General features: G+C 43.2%; 1 protein-coding gene across 1 annotated transcript in view; it reads left to right on the forward strand.

Annotated features, from left to right (window-relative positions):
- BORCS7 (BLOC-1 related complex subunit 7) overlaps positions 1-20,511 on the forward strand; it is a 37,910-nt gene extending 17,399 nt beyond the window's left edge. The window contains exons 2-6 of the mRNA XM_037159381.2: positions 947-1,421; positions 13,386-13,448; positions 13,543-13,586; positions 14,571-14,591; positions 15,863-20,511. Of these exons, the coding sequence (XP_037015276.1) occupies positions 1,284-1,421; positions 13,386-13,448; positions 13,543-13,586; positions 14,571-14,591; positions 15,863-15,914 (318 nt within the window). The 5' untranslated portion in view covers positions 947-1,283 and the 3' untranslated portion in view covers positions 15,915-20,511. The remainder of the gene's footprint in view (positions 1-946; positions 1,422-13,385; positions 13,449-13,542; positions 13,587-14,570; positions 14,592-15,862) is intronic.
- The last annotated feature ends 320 nt before the right edge of the window (positions 20,512-20,831 follow it).

The raw sequence follows: 20,831 nt of genomic DNA on the forward strand, positions 1-20,831 counted from the left end.
AGGGCACCCTGCCTGAGCTGTAAAGCAATCTGAGGTGGCTGCTACTTGTGCTGGGCTTGGAGATTCCCAGGTGAAGCCAAGCTGTGACTCCAGTCTGGTGGCCACTGGGGCTCACTGAAGACAGCTGTTGCTTATTTAGTATGATTTAGAAGTCACAATCAGCCGTTCTTATGGGAAAACGGCTGGGCTTGGGGAGAGCCTCTGTGGATCTCCAAGGTGGGTCATACGGTTCTAGGTTGATGCAGTCTCATATGGCACCAGCCTACCAGCTCTATGAGAGGGAGGGCTCAACAAAGGGACAATGGCCTCTGCTCGCCCTGGTGCCAGAAACTTCAGTCTCTTCCTATATACTTTCAAGCTGCTTCCCAGGTGCTGGAGCTCAGAGGGAGTGAGTCTGAGTATGTGAGTTCCCCAAAAGGAACTGCTTAGGGCTCCAGCAGCCTCCTCCACTGACTCAATCCCTGCTGGTTTTCACAGCCAGAAATTGTTGGGACTTATTTCCTGGCACTGGAATACTGGGCTGGGAGTCTGGTGTGGGTCTGCAACTCCCAACCCCTGAGTATCGCTCCTGAACGTTTATCCGTGTATGTGGGGCCAGTCTGTTCTGTGCCACAACCCAGGCACATGCCCTGACTGGGAACTGAACCCATGACCTTTCGGTTGGCAGTCTGGTGCTCAATCCACTGAGCCAGACCAGCCAGGGTGGACATTTAAATTTTTAAAAATTGCCCGCTTGTGACCTTTGCCAACTTTTATTTCTGGTTATTTTCCTGTTTCTTCTGTTTATGGGCCTCATCGGTCTGGGAGCTGCTTGGAGACAAGCACTGTATCTCAGGTTTTTTCTCTAGTCTCAGTCCTGAAATGTTTGCTAAAATGGAATTGAATGATCTTAATTTATTGTCATAACCCTTTGGAGACTTTACCGTTATTATTTCTATTTTTACAGACAAAGAACCCAAGACACAGAGGTTGAATAATATGCAGTCTCACAAATGGCACAACTGGGATTACAATCGGGCCTTCTGACTTTAAACCGCAGGTTTATGGAAATTGTCCTCCATTCCTTCCAGAGGTGTTTGCCTGGGACCTGTCTTCTTTCGGGTATCACCTGAGGATTATAAATGAATTTAAAGTTAAACAGTATTAACCTCCCAGGCACAACGTGTCCCTTCCTCTTTCCACGGTAGAAAAAAAAAGACGCCTCTTCTTTGCCTTCCGCTTTGCACCTCTTTTGGCCCCGGCGGCTAGCCATCGCCCGTGAGGAGGCAGTTGCAAGCTGAGGGATGGCGACTGGGACGCCCGATTCGCAGGCGCGATTCGGCCAGTCGGTGAAGGGGCTTCTCACGGAGAAGGTGAACACCTGCGGTACTGACGTGATCGCCCTCACTAAGCAGGTGCTGAAGGGCTCCCGGAGCTCGGAGGTGAGCTGGCACTCCACCCTCGGACCTCAGAACCGTGGAGGCTCCGGTCTGTCAGAGCTTTGGGACGGGGAGTCGCGCTGCATCTTGGGAGTTGTAGGCGGTGCACTTGGGCTAGGGCAGAGCTCCCTTGCAGAAGGCTAGTGTTGCGTTCTGGGAAGTGTAGTTTTTGGGGGGACAAGCGGTACAGAGGGGAAAGGATGTGGAGGGAATCTGATTCCCATCGGGGTCAGGGCACAGACCAGAAAGAAGCAAGCCGTGAATGCATCAGGTGGAACAACAAACCCACGTCTGTCTGTCTGTCTCTCCTCCTCCCTTTCTCACTCACTCAAATCAATACATAAAGTATTTGCAAAGAGAAAGGAAGCACCTTGATTTAAGTATACAAAAACAAAAAACCAGCAGTTGTCGCAGGACTGATGAGATAGTGGTCACAACCAGTTCCTCATTTGTTTCTCAGCATTGTCTTGGTCTATGTTGGCCCCCAAATTCTGCATGGTTTCACCCACAATATCCCAGATTTCTTTCATACATTTGTGCATCATCTGTCCTATGGATTTATTCTTTTCTGATTTCTCTCTCTGGGCACCTTCTCGGTTTTCTGTTTCTTTTAGATTAAGTTCCTTCTTCGTCCTGATTTTCACCTCATCATGTTGGTTTCATGTATGAAATTATTTGATGTCTTTTCACAGCAGAAAGCCTTACATACTACTTTCTCCAAAAAAAGGACCTATCCATTGTGCTCCTAGATATTCACCCAAGTTAAATGAAAAAATAAATACGTCCATACAAAGACTTGTACATGGTCATAGCATTTTTATCTATAATAGCCCCAAACTGGAAACAATCCGAATGTCCACTGACAGGTGAATGGGCAAACAAAATGGGTGTAATGACCAAGCCATTCCATTCCTAGTTTTTTACCCAAGAGAAATGGAAAATACACCCATCATCTAGTTACATAAACCAACCACAGGTATCGTATACCAGCTAAGATTTCGAGTTTTGCTTTCTTTAAAGTGGAACAACATTTTGAATACACCTGTAAAACAATGCGAGTACAGAGTCTTTAGATTTCTGTGATTTTGTCCTGTAGTCCATGTCTTTCTCATAATTAACTCAGTAGTGTATCTAAGCTACTTGTCTTCAAGAAGAATTTTTTATTTTCAACTCAGTTTTCATAGAAATAGCAACTCTTTCTCTTTTTTAATTCATATTACATTAGTTTCTATATTATTTCATTAAGTTACATAGTTGCAACAGCAAGCATAGTATGTCCCCAAGTCTTTAGGCTTATATATGAATGTTCATAGCAGCTTTATTCATATTCGTTAGGGACCAATAGCATTGTCTTTACAGAGTGAGCTTTTATCTGAGATCCGTAGTTTTTATTTTTTTATTTTTATTTATTTATTTAATTTATTTTTTAAAATATATTTTATTATGTCATTACAGTTCTATTCCCCCCTTCATTCCCCTCCACCCTGCACACCCTTCCCCCACCATTCCCCCCCTTTAGTTCATGACCCTGTGTCTCAAGTTCTTTAGATTCTATATTTCCCATACTATTCTTGCCCTCCCCCCTATCTATTTTCTACATACCATCTGTGCTACTTATTTTCTGTACTTTCTCCCCCCTTCTCCTTCTCCCTCTCCCCTGTTGCTAACCCTCCATGTGATCTTCATTTCTATGGTTCTGCTCCTGATCTAGCTGTCCTCTTTGTTTTTGTTTTAGGTGCGGTTCTTAGTAACTGTGAGTTTGCTGTCCTTTCACTGTTCATCTTTTTGATCTTCTTTTTCTTAGGTAATTCCCTTTAACATTTCATATAATAAGGGCTTGGCGATGATGAACTCCTTGAATTTGATCTTATCTGAGAAGCACTTTATCTGTCCTTCCATTCTAAATGAAAGCTTTGCTGGATAGAGCAATCTTGGTTGTACATCTTTGGATTTCATGACTTGGAATTCTTCTTTCCAGCCCCTTCTTGCCTGCAAGGTCTCTTTTGAGAAATCAGCTGACAGTCTGATGGGAACTCCTTTGTAGGTGACAGTCCCCTTATCTCTTGCTGCTTCTGGGATTCTCTCCTTCATTTTAATCTTGGCTAATGTAATGATGATGTGCCTTGGTGTGTTCCTTCTTGGGTCCAACTTCTTTGGGACTCTCTGAGCTTCCTGGATTTCCTGGAAGTCTATTTCCTTTGCCAGAATGGGGAAATTCTCCTTTATTATTTGTTCAAATAAGTTTTCCACTCGTGGGTGTTCCTCTTCCCCTTCTGGTACTCCTATAATTCAGATGTTGGAGTGTTTAAAGATGTCCTGGAGGTTCCTAAGCCTCTCCTCATTTTTTTGAATTCTTGTTTCTTCATATTTTTCTGTTTGGTCATTTTTTCCTCCTCCTGGTCCGCTCCTTTGAGTTGAGTCCGTTTCCTTTCCATTACTATTGGTTTCCTGTGCATTTCCATTCATTTCAGTTAGTTTAGCCTTCATATGTTTCTCTAATTTGTGACTATAATCAACCAGTTCTGTGAGCATCCTGATCACCAGTATTTTGAACTGTGCATCTGAAAGTTTGGCTATTTCTTCATCACTTAGATTTATTGGCTCTGGGGCTCTGAGTTGTTCTTGAGCCATGTTTTGATCTGTTTGTGCCTGTTATGTACGAGGAGGTGTTCACCAGGGCAGCGCCACCCAGGTTGCTGGTTTGTGGCTGTATATGGGGCGGGGTCAGAGAGGGACAATGGCGGTCCCCTCTGCCACTTTCCGCCACTGGGGCCTGCAGGGTCTGTCTCACTGCTTCGTTTCTTCACCGGTTTATCTGCGCTTGAATGTGTGACTGTGGTCAGCCCTCAGTGGGTCCACCGTCTTTCGCCCTCAGTGGTTCCGCCCGCTACTCCACACCTGGGATCCGCCTACGGCTGCTGGCGCACCTGGGTTGCGAGCCGGGCAGGTCCAGTGGATCTTTCCTGCCCACCCCTGCTTTGCTGCTGGCTCCGCCCCTCTTACCGGTTTGGCTGAAGGGTTCGTTGTTGTCAGACTTCCGTGTAGTTCAATTTTCTGTGGTTTGGCTGCGTTTTTGTTGCTAAAACTTTGTTGTTTTTAAACTTGGTTGTGTGAGAAGGCGTAGTGCTTCCACCTACGCCTCTATCTTGGCAGAAGTCCCCTTAGTTTTTATTGATAGTGGCTACAAGAAACAACTGCATGAAAAAAGTGTTTGCCTTTATCATAATGCTATTGTTGAAGTCACTGATCTGGTGATCCCAAATACGCTTTGTGTGAGGACCCACACAAGGCACTCATTTCAGGATTCAGTATCAGAAAAGTTACCTGTTTTGAAGAAGTTACGTTGCCTTTTGCTAAATAAGAATCATTCAACTTGTGTTCCACTTTTTGCCTTGGTTGCACAGAAATTCCTATGTCAGTTTTAGTGGTAGACATATTTATTTTCTTCTTTTCATGACTTAGATTCCATTTCCATTTTTAAAATGTGTGTGTATATGTATACCAAGCATTTAGTTTGGTATAAATTACCTTGAATCTTTTGTTTTTTTTTTTTGAGAGAAACGCAGTATAAATATATAAATTTGAAAAAGTAGATGGTGTTCATAGTTAACCACGTGTGTGTATTGAAAATCCGTACTTAGAATAAGCTTCCATCGACTGAGCATCTACTATGTGCTGGACACTGCTGTGTTATGTAGTTTAATTTACGAGGTCTTTATAATCATTAATAAAGGAGGTAGTTTTCTTACACAGAGGACACAGAGGAATGCCGCAGCCCGCTGCGGCAAGGGTGGTCGTGAGGCTGAGCGAGGGACTGAAATAAAGGAGAGGACCAAATGCTCTGCTGGCATAAGGCAAGTTTATTGCGCAGTCTTCTGGCTTATATACAATCTTGGATACAAAGGAGAACAAAGGAGAAGCCTTCTGGCACATAGCTCACTTCCTTGACCTACAAAGTTTATCTCTTCCCTTAGAGTCCGGATGTTCTCAAGCTAACATACTTTCTGGGTACATGATGCACAGGCCAAAGATATGAGTTGCTGGGAGAGGCGGCTAGTTTCTCAAGGGGTCAGAGAACTGTTACAACCCAAGATAGCCCTGAGGCCGGAAACCAGGCCCAGTTACCACACCCGCAGTGCTAGACCCTATCCTCGACCCCTCACAGGCCTCTTGGGCTCCAACAGAGGAATTTAATTTGTGCAGGGTCACACAGTAGCTAGGAAGGGGTAGGGCTAGTGTTCAAACTGAGGCTTGTTAGTTTTAGGCCCACGTTCGTGGACACCACCTCTCATGTGGCACCAGCTGGATTAAATGGCCAAAAAGCCACTGTGCCACCATTGACTGCCCCAGTGTGGCGTGTTCCTTTCTGTTCCTCCCCCCCCTTGTGTATTCTTCATGTGGGTTGATTCTGTAGTAGATTTAGACAGTACATTCGATAAGGGGTATGGCTTGGGTTAAGCTGAAACCAGTCTAGCTTTCTGGGACAGGATTGACAAACAGTCTCTCAAATCTCTGAACTTTGTCTTTTTTAAAAAATATTTTATTTATTTTTAGAGAGAGGAGGAGGGAGGGAGAAAGAGATGGAGATAAATATTGATCAGTTGCCTCTTGTTCTGAACCCGCAACCCAGGTGTGTGGCGTACCAGCAACCTTTCTCTTTGTGAGATGATGTCCACCCAACTCACACTGGTCAGGGCTTTTAAAATAAGTTTTTAAATACGTTTTTATTTTTAAGTTACAGTTGACATTCAATACTATATTAATTTTAGGTATACAACATAGTGATTACACATTTATATAACTTACAGAGTAACACCCTGATAAATCTAGTGCCCATGTGACACCATACATTGTTATTGCAATATTATTGACTATATTCTTTAAGCTGTACTTTAAATCTCCATGACTATTGCGTAACTACCAATTTGTACTTCTTAATCCCTTCCCCCTTTTTACCCATCCTCCCAACCCTTCTCCAGTCTGGCAACCATCAAAATGTTCTGCGTGGCCCTGGTTGAGTAGCTCAGTTGGTTAGAACATCATCCATATTCGCCAAGGTTGCAGTTCAGTCTCTGGTCAGAGCACATACCAGAATCAACGAAGGAATGCAAAAACAAATGGAACAACAAATCAATGTTTCTTTCTCTAAAAATTGATAAATGAAAAAAAAAAAGAACTACTAAATTGTTTAAAAAAGTTCTCTGTACGAGTGTGCTTCTCTTTTGTTTGTTCATTTATTTTGTTTTTTTAGATTCTACATATAAGTGAAATCATATGGCATTTTTTTCTCTGCCTGATTTATTTCATTTAGCACAATGCCCTCTAGGTCCATTCACGTTGTTGTGGATGGCAAGATTTCATTCTTTTTATGGCTGAGTCATATTCCATTGTCTACATGCACCAACTCTCCTATCTACAAGTTTACTGATGGACATGTAGGTTACTTCCGTATTTCCTCCTGTGTATTTATCTGAAGAAGCCCAAAATACAAATTTGAAAAGGCATGTGCACGTATACGTTCATTGCAGCATTATTTATAATAGGTAAATAATGTGCCATTCAACCTTGGTATGTCTTTTGATTGGAGCATTTACTTTTAAAGTAATTGATTGATATGTAGTTCTTGCCATTTTTTCATATTTTAACTCTCTTTTTGACTGTGTTCATTGCAGCATTATTTCCCTGTTTTAAATAGTGCTGCAATGAACATAGGGTACATGTTTTTTCGAATTATCTGGGCTCCTTCAGATAAACACCCAGAAGTGGAAGGGCTGAGCCTTTCTTTGTTTCTTGTTACAGCCTTTGTTTTAAAGCCTATTTTGCCTTGCTGCTCCAGCTTTTGGGTTTTGTTTTTGGTTTCAATATCATGAAATATATTTTTCCATCCCTTTGCTTTCAGTGTGTGTGTTCTTTCCGGTCTGAAGTGAGTCTTTATGGACAGCGTATGTAAGGGGCTTGTTTTCCTAGCTGTTTAACCTCTATATGTCTTTTGATTGGAGCATTTACATTTAAATTTTTTCCACTTCACTTTTTTTAATCCTCACCTTAGGATACATTTTTATTGATTTGAGAGAGAGAGAGGAAGGGGAGGCAGATAGAGAGAGAGACTGATGGGAGAGAGAAACATCAATTAGTTGCCTCCTATAAATGCTCAACAGGGTCTCGAACCTGCAACGTAGGTCTGTGCCCTGACCTGGGATCGAACCTGCAACATTTTGGTGTATGGGATGACACTCCAACTAACTGATCCACCTGGCCAGGGCTACTCCATTTACATTTAATGTAATCGATAGATATGTAGTTATTGCCATTTTATTATTCATTTTTTTGCTCCTTTTTCTTCTTTTTAAAGAAATCCCATTAACATTTCTTGTAATACTGGTTTGGCAGTGGTGAACTCCTTCAGCTTTTATTGTTTGGGAAGCTCTTTACCTGTCCTTCAATTCTAAATGATAGCTTTACTGGGTAGGGTAATCTTGATCTTGTGTGTTTGCTTTTCATGACCTTTAGTATTTGGGCCAATCCCTTCTGGTCTGCAAACTTTCTGTTGAGAAATCAGCTGATGAGATCAGTATTTAATTTAATTTTAATTTTAATTTATATATTTTATTATATATTTTTATTTTATTGATTATGCCATTACATTTGTTCTATTTCCCTCCCTTCATTCCCCTCCACCCTGCACACCCCTCCCCACCATTCCCCCCCCTTTAGTTCATGAACACGTGTCTCAGGCTCTTTAGATTCTATATTTCCCCTACTATTCTTACCCTGTCCCCTATCTATTTTCTATCTACTGTCTATGCTACTTATTTTCTGCACCTTCTTCCCCCTTCTCCTTTTCCCACTCCCCTGTTGCTAACCCTTCATGTGATCTTCATTTCTATGGTTCACTCCTGATCTAGCTGTCCTCTTAGTTTGCTTTTGTTTTAGGTGTGGTTGTTAATAACTGTGAGTTTGCTGTCCTTTCACTGTTCATCTTTTTGATCTTCTTTTTCTTAGGTAAGTCCTTTAACATTTCATATAATAAGGGCTTGGCGATGATGAACTCCTTGAATTTGATCTTATCTGAGAAGCACTTTATCCGTCCTTCCATTCTAAATGAAAGCTTTGCTGGATAGAGCAATCTTGGTTGTAGGTCTTCGGATTTCATGACTTGGAATACCTCTTTCCAGCCCCTTCTTGCCTGTAAGGTCTCTTTTGAGAAATCCACTGACAGTCTGATGGGAACTTCTTTGTAGGTGACTGTCCCCTTATCTCTTGCTGCTTCTAGGATTCTCTCCTTCATTTTAATCTTGGCTAATGTAATGATGATGTGCCTTGGTGTGTTCCTTCTTGGGTCCAACTTCTTTGGGACTCTCTGAGCTTCCTGGATTTCCTGGAAGTCTATTTCCTTTGCCAGAATGGAGAAGTTCTCTTTTATTATTTGTTCAAATAAATTTTCCACTCATGGGTGTTCCTCTTCCCCTTCTGGTACTCCTATAATTCGGATGTTGGAGTGTTTAAAGATGTCCTGGAGGTTCCTAAGCCTCTCCTCATTTTTTTGAATTCTTGTTTCTTCATATTTTTCTGTTTGGTCATTTTTTTCTTCCTTCTGGCCTGCTCCCTTGATTTGAGTTCCAGTTTTCTTTTCATCACTATTGTTTTCCTGTGCATTTCCATTCATTTCAGTTAGTTTAGCCTTCATATGTTCCTCTAATTTGTGACTAAAATCAACCAGTTCTGTGAGCATCCTGATCACCAATGTTTTGAACTGTGCATCTGAAAGTGTGGCTATTTCTTCATCACTTAGATTTATTGGCTCTGGGGCTCTGAGTTGTTCTTGAGCCATGTTTTGATCTGTTTGTGCCTGTTACGTATGAGGAATGGAGCCTTAGGTGTTCACCAGGGTGGGGCCATCCAGGTCACTGGTTTGTGATGCTGTGTGTGGTGGCGGGGTCAGAGAAGGACAATGGCGGTCCTCTCCGCTCTCCCGAATCGCCTCACCGCTCACCCCCGCCTGTTTATCTGAGCACAAATGTGTGAGCCCACCGCCCTGCCCCGGGGTCTGTGTGGTCTGTGTCAATGCTCCTTTCTTCACTGGTTTATCTGAGCGGAAATGTGCGATCCCAGGCAGCCAGCCGGGCCACGCCTTCCCTGGGTCCACTTGTAGCTACCCCGCACCTGGGATCTGAGCCCTCGGCTGCCTGCACTCTGCCCGGGTGGGGAGATCTTTTTTGCCCGGCCCGCTTTGCTGCTGGCTTCGCCCCTCTCACCAGTTTAGCTGAGTGGTTCGTTGTTTTTAGACTCCGTATTGTTCGATTTTCTGTGGTTTGGTTGCGTTTATTGTTGTTAAAACTTTGTTGTTTTTAGATTTGGTTGTGCGAGGAAGCAAAAGTTTCCACCTACGCCTCCATCTTGGCGGAAGTCCTAATTTTTATTTTTGAAGAGTACATTTATTAAAGCTGGGGACAGTGAAGAAGGAAGGGTGTAGGCTAGGAGAAGCTACAGGAGAGCCTAGATAGGGCTGCTCTGGCTCACTGGGAAGTCAGAGGAAAGGGACCTTGGAGACAGGTTCCAGGAGTGAGCCTGGGACCAGCTGCTACCTGTCCATTCCTACCCTGGTTGACAGTCTCCCGGGGACCCTTTGCGATAAGGAGATGCATGCCTGAGAGAGGGGAAGAAGGGAAGGGAAAGGTACAGTCCTGGGAGAGGGAGAGCACACCGAACTCCATCTTTTTACTGGATCTTTTCTTACACGATCCTTATTACAGCTACAGCGGCCAACACGTTCTCGCCATTTCCGCTGGTCGGCTCTGTGGTTATTGGACTGTCTTACCGATTTTCAGTCCTCCGCAGCCCACAGAGCATCACTTCTCTCTTCAGCAGATTCCACAGAGCTATTCTGTTTGATGAACGGACATTTTCCATATGTAAAATATTCATTCCCCAGCATTCATTTAATAAATATTTATTGAGTACCTGCTGTGTGTCAGGAGAGGATGGTAAAAAAAACAAACAACAAAAAACCTTCCCAAAACTAAGTCCCTGTACTTAGCAAGCTTCCATTTTGATGAGGAACAAATGAAACATGTACAAATGAAACATGTACAAAAAAATCAGGTGTTTTTAAATGCTCTGAAGAAAAATAAAGTGGGAATAGAGGGTGACAAAAAGGCTCACTGAAATACTGTAGGTTGGCCGGGGAAGGGCTCTCCGAGAGTGTGATGTTGGAACAGACACTTGGATGAAGTGAGGGAGTGAGCTGTGCGGGTGCACGGAGGCAGAGAGTTCCCAGGAAGAGGCAAGTGCAGGAACTGAGAGGTGGGAACGAGCCCAAGAAATGCATGGGGGCCAGCGTGGCCTGCGCAGTGTGAGGGGAGAACACGCCAGCTTTTGCCAGTGGCACCGGGAAGGCTTGTGAGTGATGTGCCCCTCTGCACACCTGGACTTCTCCTCCAGTTGAGTTGTGTCTTTTGTGTTTTTTCCCCTAAACCTGTGTGAGGCACTCGCATTTGCTATCATTGTGACATTATTTAATGAAATGATGTAGAAAACGAAATGTGGGTATGAAAAAAGAGGTTTCGCTGTTGCTATGAAAACTAGGTTGAAAATCAGAAATACTTGTTGAAGATGAGTACTAAGACAAGCTGCTATTCAGTAAATTATGAGCAAGACTGTGGTAAGAGCCTGGGATCAGAATTCCTTGAAATGTAAAAGGACTTGGTACTCAGATGGCTTTACAGGTGTATTGAACATGTCGTTCAACTTTAAAGGAACCCAAAATGGAAATCTCAGACCATACGTTATGTGTGTGGTTGGTTTAGGTAAGAAAATTATGCATATGCCACTGAATACATCTATTGTCAAGGGCAAGGCCTTGGCCCTGCGTCATTATACAGGAGCCCCTGCGTTCCAGGAGATCACAAATTGTCCCATGTCTATCTTCTAACAGGCTCCCAGCCTCCCTCCCCCCTTTCCTTTATGGCCACTTCTGTGGTTCCAGACAGTCTGACTGCTTGCTTAGAACTGCAGTGTTCTCCTAACCAGTGTCTCCGCCCTCAGTGGCCCCCTGGTCCATTCTGCTTAACACACTTCCAAAATGGTAAATCTGATCATGCCACTTTTCTGTAAAAGTAAGAGGAACTCTAAGCCCCAACCTTTAGGTCTCAGCTTAGAAGACACGTCTTTTAGGAAGCTCTCCCTGAACACCTGCCCCTGTGGTGGGTTGACGTGCCCCAGCCCCTCCACTTCATGCCCTCCGGTACCTCCCTATCCACGCTTGTCTGCCACAGGGTGCCGGGGTGCCATTGTCCTCCGCATAACCCCTGGTTGTGAGCCCTGTAAGAACAGTGACTATGTCTCTTGCTGGCATGCACAGGAACTTAATAAATATTTGCTGGCTGACTGAAGGAAGATCCCATCAGAACCCTTCTTTCTGCCATCAGGTTGTCAGTCACCATCTTCCATCTACAGGGGCTTGGAGTTTGTTACTTCAGAGTGGCCACAGGCCGGACAGGCACTCTCGTGCACTGTGAGTGGGAATACAAAATGGTGTGACTCTGACGGAAGGGGAAGCTGGCAGTATGTAGCAGAATTAGAGCCCTCTGATCCAGCCATCATAATCATGGTGCTCCGAGTCTGACCCCAAGATAGGCTGGCAAAATGATGCCAAGATATATTAAGTCCTTTTTTGCAGCACTGCTCATAACAGCAGAAGACTGGAAACAGCCTTAACGTCCACACACTCTATGGGGCTTTGAATGCTCTTACGGGACATCTGTACAGTGGAGAGTCTGCATGCATAAAATCACTTAGAGATTCAGCGATGACACGGCAGAGCCAGCTCTGCAACTGCCAAGTGAAAATAGCAGGGTGTGGAAGAGGGCATAGCATGGGTTACATTTTAAGTACCAGGAGTAGAATGTATATTATATCTGTCCATTGCTTTAAAACGGAACAATGTAAAGATAAACCAAAATATTTATGCATAGGGGAGACAGACTAGGAAGGGAAAGGGACAAGAATGGAAGGTCTGTTTTATTGTTTTGGTGTTAGAAGCATGTAAAGGTTTATTAATTCTAAAACTTGAGAAATAAATAAAAGTTGCCATGAGGGAAAGAATCTGGCGGCTGTAGCAGTGCACACATTCCTGGTTAATTGAAGTCCTGGGTCCTCTTCTACTGGAACAAGGACGGGAGGGCTGGTAGGATGCAGGAAGCAGGAGCTCCCTCTACGGGGCTGGACTTCAGGTCTGCCAGGGTCCGGGTGCGACAGTAGGCCGGAGTCCTCTGTCCGCATCTTCTTGCCTCTCCCTCTGAGTCACATCGCTTTGACCACTTGGCCACCCATCGGAATCAGAGCTCAGGGCCCAGCAGTCAGTGAGCTCATGAAAATCTGCCCCCGCATTTCTCCTTTCTTTTCTTTTGCCCTGGCCCCATCTTGCCATCTTCATGCAAGGGTTTCCCGCTGTACCTCCCAAGCTTCTTCCCAGGCCTTCCCTTCCCCCACCCCCTCAGGCTCTCGCTCCATTTCTTAACAGCTGTGTTCCTCATATCCTTTGAGTCCTACCCTGACCCCTGACCCCTGCCTCCTCAGTCCTCTCAAACCTCCCCAAATCTCAAGTTTGCCTTTAAAGAATGAGAAGTCAGGTTCTCACTGGACTTTCGAAGCCAAAGGTGTTTTTTGTGGACTTCTCGTGGCACTTGACTAGTAAGCTGTGCAGAGAGCTCGGCAGTCGGGGAGCACTGTTTTTCCCAGGCAGTGGCCTTCAGCAGATGCGATCCCATGCCAGAGGTGCCACAGCAGCAGGGGAATGGATTTTCAGCAGGGACAAATGGAACATTATCTCGTTCATCACATTTAGTGTGTTCGCAGTCATACGGGAGAGCGGGCGAGGAGAGAGAGCAGGGGTATAACAGCTGCAGGGAGAAGACGACAGGAAGTCCGGAAGCTTTGAACGTTACCATTTCATGCTTTGTTTTCCAGATGCTGGGTCAGGCAGCTCGAAATATGGTGCTGCAGGAAGATGCCATCTTACACTCAGAAGATGTAAGAAATCATTTCTTTTGTGATTTGGGCTTATATACATAGTTGATGTGGCTACGGGGAAGTGAAATGTTCTGTTTCTCTTTTTTCAATGCAGAGTTTGAGGAAAATGGCAATAATAACAACACATCTGCAATACCAGTGAGTATGCCCTCTCGGCTGACTACTTCCTACAGAATCTTTGTCCTTGGGCTGCCCCTCATTGCCTTGGTGCTCCTGCTTGTTCTCCTGTGGAGGCGGGAGTTGGAGGGCAGGTGGGGTTCCAAGACGAATTCCCTGTAGAAGAGGTGTCTGAGATTGCAGCCGCCAGGGTGAAGGGTGAGACCAGGAGCAGGAACTGCCATTTGTGAACCTTTCTGTGTCAATCTGAGGGCTTCTCAGAGAAGAGACCCAAGACCCTGGGAGGGCAGGGCCCGTGCCAGGACCACGCTGGCACTGTGCTGGGACCCAGCACCTGCCGGGTCAGTGTCTGTTGGTTTTCTGAGCTGGAGCCTTCTGCTGGGGAGCCCGCGCCTCACTGGGAGGCAAGTGTGCCTGCGCCCCGCTTCCTACACTCCCCCATGCAGCCCAGCCCTCCCCGGATGTAAATCATCCTGGAGATTTTGAAATGTGAAGACACCTGCTCCGTTATCATTTGGATACAATTATAATTCAATTTGCTTTTCATCTTATTTCATTGTTTTGTATTTTTTGTAGTGGATATTATACTTAGGTACCTGTTGGAAGTGTGTGGTTGGGAATCGAACTCCCGATATTTAAATAGCTAGAGTTCATTCTTTGGGTGTGTTCGTGTCACTTATGTGACCATTTGGCTCCCGCTCTCTGCAAACCGAATTCGAGTCGTGCATGTGGTTTCTGGGCCCACATCCCACACTCCGTGACAGAATGCTGTCACCTCCTCCGGGTCAGAATCCACTTTGCAGCAGCCCTGCTCTCAGACAGGGAACAGGTTCGACGGCACAGACTTGGGCCAGGATGGGCAGCAACACAGAAGGTGCGGGACATTTGTTCAGCTGGAGATATATAAGCTGGACATTTGTTCTGCCTTTATACATCTGGCCATAAGTAACTTCTAGTTCACTGAGTTTTCTCATGTTTATTTTCCTCTTTTCTTCTCTGCTTTAGGCAAGAAGCTATTCAGAAGAAGTAAGTGACCCACCGCGTGGGGAGTGGGTGGCCAGTGAGGCAGACCGGAGGGGATTATGCCGCTGGGCCAGGGTCAGTGCGCAGCTCTGGTCCACAGATGCCCTTAAATTGACTTCCGCTCTGGGATGGCTCATTCAGGATATAAGCAATACAGTGTATTTCAAAGGCATGAACTGCTAGTTAAGGCTTTCTGAAAGTTACAGGGTGTAGAGACCAACCTTAAGAAGACTTTCTTAGCTCTGGCTGGTGTGGCTCAGTGTGTGGGGCAGCATCCAGCAAAGCGAAGGGTCACCAGTTTGCTTCCTGGATCCAATAGGTGGCCCGTGTGAGGGGCCACCTGCTGGTGTTTCTTTCCCTCCCTATCTCCCTTCTTTCCCCTCTCTCTTTAAAAAAGTTATTTTTTAAAAGAAAACTTTACTTTGGTGATAATCATTGAGTAAATGTGCTAAAATTATTAAACACCCTTATTTTTTTTGGAGACAGAGAGAGAGAAGAAGGGAGGAAGAGAAACATTGATCTGAGAGAGAAACATCAGTTGGTTGCTCCTCCTGCACCCGCAACTTGGGGCCCTGGCCCGCAGTTCAGGCACTGCCCTGACTCAGAACCGAACCAGCCACCGTTCAGTTTCTGGGATGACGCCCAGCGCACGGAGCCACACCCCTCAGAGCCAGCCTTGTTTTTTTTTTTAATGGATTAAATATATCCCTTACAATACTGTTTACACTACTAATTTGGTTTTACAAACCTTTTTCTTTTTTTTAAAGATTTTATTTATGTTTAGAGGGAGGGAGAAAAAGAGGAAGAGAAGCATCAGTGTGTGATTGCCTGACACGTTCCCCCAACTTGGGGACCTGGCCCGCAACCCAGGCATGTGCCCTGACCGGGAATCAAACCAGCAACCTTTCAATTTGCAGGCCGGCACTCAGTCCACTGAGCCACACCAGCTGGGGCACAAACCTTTTTCTCATAGTTTAAAAACTTCTGTGCCTCTAGTAGACCAGTCTACATGTTGATTTAACTTCAACAGTACTCTCGCATTAAAGTGCAAATAATTTGTACAGGGATTTTTTTTTTAAACCTCACCTGAGATCATGCTTATTGATCTTAGAGAAGGAAGGAGGGAGGGAAGGGGAAAGGAAGAGAAACATCGATGTGAGAGAGAAACATCGATCTGTTACCTCTCACACGTGCCCCGACCTGGGACTGAACCCCCAACCTAGGCATGTGTGCTGACCAAGAATCAAACCTGCAGTCTTATCTCTAATTTCTAGTGTTGAGCAGTCCTCGGATCTACAGGACCAGTTGAAGCATCTGTTGAAATAGAATGGCTTATGAGAAGGCTTCGCCCGATGCCGAGGAGGAAGCACCATTGTGCTGTGGGTTCCGTCTTCCGTTTTCTTCTCCAAAAGTTAAGTTAGAAAAGGTCTGTGAAGGTGTGGAGGTTCTCCTGGAAAGAAGCAAGGTGGCTGAATTTTGGAAGCACTTCTTGAATCATACTAACCCATGCTCTTCTTGAATTTTTAAGTTGCATCTCTATTTTTTTTAAGGTGCTCTATTAGTTTGATGTTAAAGCAAAATTAAAAGATGTCTTGGTTTTTCCCAGAGAACTTTAATGTCAAAAGCTATATTGTCTACGTGTGATTCTTAAACAAATACTAGTAGTGTTTTAAATTCAGAAATAGAGCTTGAATTGTGAACATAGAATGATTAATATTCTTTTTAAAGAATTTTTTCTTTTAATCATAAATTCAGGAAATATTTTAATTTTCTGGTCAAAGATGGTGATGGGTAATACTTGTTTTCTTTTCTAGTAATTCAGGAGATACTTATTTTATTCATTGTAGCAAATACCTAAATGAAAACTAGGCAGATTGTATCGTATCTGGCCAGCTGCAAATTCTTGCCTTGACCTGCATTCCTAGATTTCTTTGTTGTGACTCTTGATTATGTGGCCTTGGGTTTATTTTGTAATATTGCTGGTAATCAGCAGATTCACTTGTGCGGCATTGCCAAATGCCAAGGCAGTTGAGTTACTGCGAGGGATTGCGGTGTAGGGAGCGCCTTGGGGAAAACCTTATATTTGCAGACATTTACCTGTGGTCATTGACTTCATCTCGTTAAATGGCATTCCCGTCATCCACAGTTAAGTGTGAATATCTTTGCTTGAATTTGACATGGGATTCTTTCCTGTTCCACTTCAGTTCTTATTTATTTATCTATTTATTTTTGAGAGATAGGGAAGGGAGGGAGAAAGAGAGGGAGAGAAACATCAATGTGTGGTTGCCTCTAGCACACCCCATACTGGGGATATGGCCTGCAACTTAGGCATGTTCCCTGAGTAGGAATCAAACCAGCGATGCTTTGGTTCTCAGGCCTGCACTCAATCCACTGAGCTATACCAGCCAGGGTGCACTTCAGTTCTTAATTTACAAAGGGACTAGGAGGAATCTGACATAAGAAAATGAAGTTTTCACTGGAAGGGAAAAAAAAGAGTCCAATTTAATTCATATTATGTGTCATCAGATTGACTGACGACGTCAGATTGCATTTATCCCTCATGTCCATGTCCGTGTTTACTTAAGGGTAAAAAAACAAAGGAGGTGTGAAGGAATTCACTTTTGCATTTATTCTATAAACTTTTACTATAATTATGAAATATAAAGAAGCTCAATTTAACTTAAAAAGAAGGGTTGCAAACTTAGAGCAAATGCCATATTAAGAGTACAACATGGGAAGCATTATGGAGGATATTCCCATCACTGATTCTATTAACATTTTGTTGGTGGTTATGGCTAGGACAGAACTTAAAAATAAGCGTAACTATAGCGATGAAGGGACAAAGTTATTATTACTATCATACGGTAGGCTTATCTACTTAGAAAATCTAAGGATTGATTGTTGAAAAAAGGTCTTTAATTTAGAAAGCCAAAGTCTGACCATCTAAATATTTAAGTACCAAAGAAATACTTAAAATGAGAAATTAAAATAAAAGTATGCTGTGTCATGCTGGAACAAATAGGAAGAAGCAGTGATTGCTTACATTATATCTGATAAAATAAATTTCACAATAAAAATGTTAATGGTGAATAAGATTATTTAATGTAAAGATAAAATTTACATTAAATAATAAAACCCTAGCAGTATTGAATTTAGTCATTTTGAAGACCATTTTGAGGACTACATGAAACAGAAGTACCCCGAAATGTGAGAACAGACCGAAATATAAACATAATTTGATAGTTTTTTAAGATTTTATATTTTAGAGAGAGGGAAGGGAGGGAAAGAGGGAGAAAAACATTACTCAGTTGCTTCTCACACATCCCCAACCAGCGACCTGGCCCAAGCCCAGACTGGGAATCAAACCAGTGACCCTCTGGTTCACAGGCCAGCACTCAGCCCACTGAGCCACACCAGCCAGGGTTCCAGCTTCTTTCTCATAGAAATAGGTCACATAGGATTAAATGGTGATCAGACATATAATGGAAATGAAAACAACTTATTTAAATAAATTTGTGTTGTAGAGGATATGTTGGAGGGATAATATTTTGAAACTAATGAAAATTCAAATTCTATGCAAGAAAAATTTTGTGATGATACCAAAGCATTTGTATAAAGAAAAAAATATGCTTTAAATCTCGGTGTTAGGGGTAAGGGTAGAAATAAATGTTTTTTTAAAGGGGTTTGTGGTTAGAATTTAGAAAGAAAACAAGAGAAATAAAAATGGAATAAGAAAACCAAGCATGAATGACAACAATCTGAAAAACACATGAAACCATGAATTGGTTCTTACAGATAAAATTGTCAGCTTAATAATAAAACACAAGTTAATTTATAGTTGCACAGATGATGTACGAGATGAATCAGTTAGATTTGGAAAGACGTGGAGACGAGAGAATCATAGCAGCCCAGCATGTTGGAGTGGTGTGAGGCCTCGAAAAGTGAATCAGTTCTGGCCCCACGTCTCACAGATGAGAAACAAAAGCCAGGAAGAAGGTGACCTACCGAAGGTCACCAAGCTTAAGTAGGTCTTTTGACTTACCAGTCTGGCTCTCGATTTTGTTACTTTCCTCATAAATAGAAACAAGGGTTGCTGCCTGTTATTTCTGGTGTTTACCACTGATGTGAGAGAAGGGATGTTGAAGTCATTGAATCCAGTCTGTTTGTCCCAGCTCTGCATCTCCGGCAAGTAGACATCTAGCTGCTGCTCGAATGCTTTCAGTGTTCAGAGAATCCTTTACTTAGGGATGCTGGCCATTTTGGAAAGCCCTATTTTTTAAAAAGATTTTATGTATTTATTTTTAGACAGAGGAGATGGGAGGGAGAAAGAGAGGGAGAAAAACATCAATGTGTGGTTGCCTCCCGTGGCCCCCTACTGGGAACCTGGCTGGCTCTCAACCCAGGCATGTGTCCTGACTGGGAATTGAACCTGAGATCCTTTGGTTCACAGGCCAGTGCTCAATCCACTGAGCCACAGCAGCCAGGGTGGAAAGCCCTACTTCTCGAATGATTTCTGTGTACAGAACCAAAAGCTGACTTTCCGAACGGTCCTGTAATTGTCAGACGAGTGTATTCCAAGGCGGGATGTGTGGAGGTGTGTCCAAGGCCATCCTCGGAGGTGAAGGGAGAAAATATGAAAATTTCTATGTACATTTCATTTTTATCCTAAAAAAAGAAACTTAGCTTTTGCTAATATTTAAAATATGGCTTGATATAAGAGCTCGGATTTGGTCTCTGGAGCATGCTGACCTACATAGTGTACCTGTCACTTGGTGGGGGTGTAGCCAGGGCACCAACCGACTGGAGCGAATGATGGTGACGAGGGGCGTGGTCCAGAATCCGCCCTGCACACTAGTTCTGGGGGGAAAACTGGGAATGACTCAATCTGAACTGACAGTGATCTGCTTTATTGCATTTTATCTGTGTGTTGTTAAGTTTAAGACTGTGTTTAAGGCTTATTAAATGACTCTTATGAATAACCACTAATTGGAGATAATACAATAAAGCAAGCACAAATGAACAGTGGAAATGACAGAGCCCTTTCCCAAAGTCCCACTCAGCTGACCCTTCAAGATGATAAAGATACCACTTCAACAAGGAGTGAGAAAGTGCTTTCCCAAAGGAACTAATTTTATGGAGAGAGTATTTTGTCAACTGATGTTTAAGAGAGTTATGCGATTGCAAAAAAAAGATATGTATAAAAAACTTTTTTATATACTTCATACTTGGGACTATTCTTATTTATAAAAATATTTCGACAAGGATTGTTTCCATGGGTTTAATTTGTTAAGAAAACAAAAACACAACTAGTCTATTCCAAGGTATATTTAACATTAACACCTTCCTTCATATTAATGTTAAATACTTTCCTATTAATATTCAACAACAACTAACTGACATTAGGAAGATTGTTATTGGTAGATGAAATAAAAAATGAGTATAATTGGGCCCTGGCTGGGTAGCTCAGTTGGTTAGAGTGTTGTCCCGATGCGTCAAGGCTGTGGGTTCCATCCCTGGTCAGGGCACGTACAAGAATTAACCAATAAATGCATAAGTAAGTGGAACAACAAATCGATGTTTCTTTCTCTCCCATCAATAAGTTTAAAAAATTGAGTATAATTTATGAAATCTTCCATTTAGATAGCCTTTCACTTGGAATCCTGTACCTCCTTACTGCCCTAAAGAACAGATATGCTTGTTACAACCACAAAAGGAAATAAGATACACAAATAGAAGTGTGGAAGAAAAATAAATGTAGCTTTCTGTAAGATGAAATGATAATACCCAGTAGACACACAAGTGAATTGATCAAAAATTACTAGAGGTTAAGCATTAATGGAGCAAAAGTTGCTTTCCTAAATAAAGTTCAAAGTTGAGAACCGCTGCATATTGTATTGATTCCATCTCTGTGACATTCTGAAAAAGAGAGAACAGATCTGTGGTGGTTTTGAGGGTGAGGGGAGGTGTAAACGAAAAAGGGGTTAGGTATTAAACCTGACAAGCTTGGGGGTGGGGGTGGGGAGCACACGCCAGGCCTGACAAGCTCAGTGACTGAAAGAAACCAGGAGGGCGGTTTATCAGAAATCCCTGGCTGGGCTGTCGAGGAGGTGCTCACATTCCAGGTCCGTTTTAGCAAAGATCGGATCTTCGCCTTAAGCTAGCTCTGTCTATTCTTGTGTTTCTAAGATAACATACCTTTGAAATGACAGAGTCATTTTCTTTTTTTTTTTTTTTCGTTAAAAT

The sequence above is a fragment of the Artibeus jamaicensis genome, unplaced genomic scaffold, assembly GCF_021234435.1.
Source record: "Artibeus jamaicensis isolate MK-2021 breed Jamaican fruit bat unplaced genomic scaffold, CSHL_Jam_final contig_490, whole genome shotgun sequence".
Classification (NCBI taxonomy): Eukaryota; Metazoa; Chordata; class Mammalia; order Chiroptera; family Phyllostomidae; genus Artibeus; species Artibeus jamaicensis.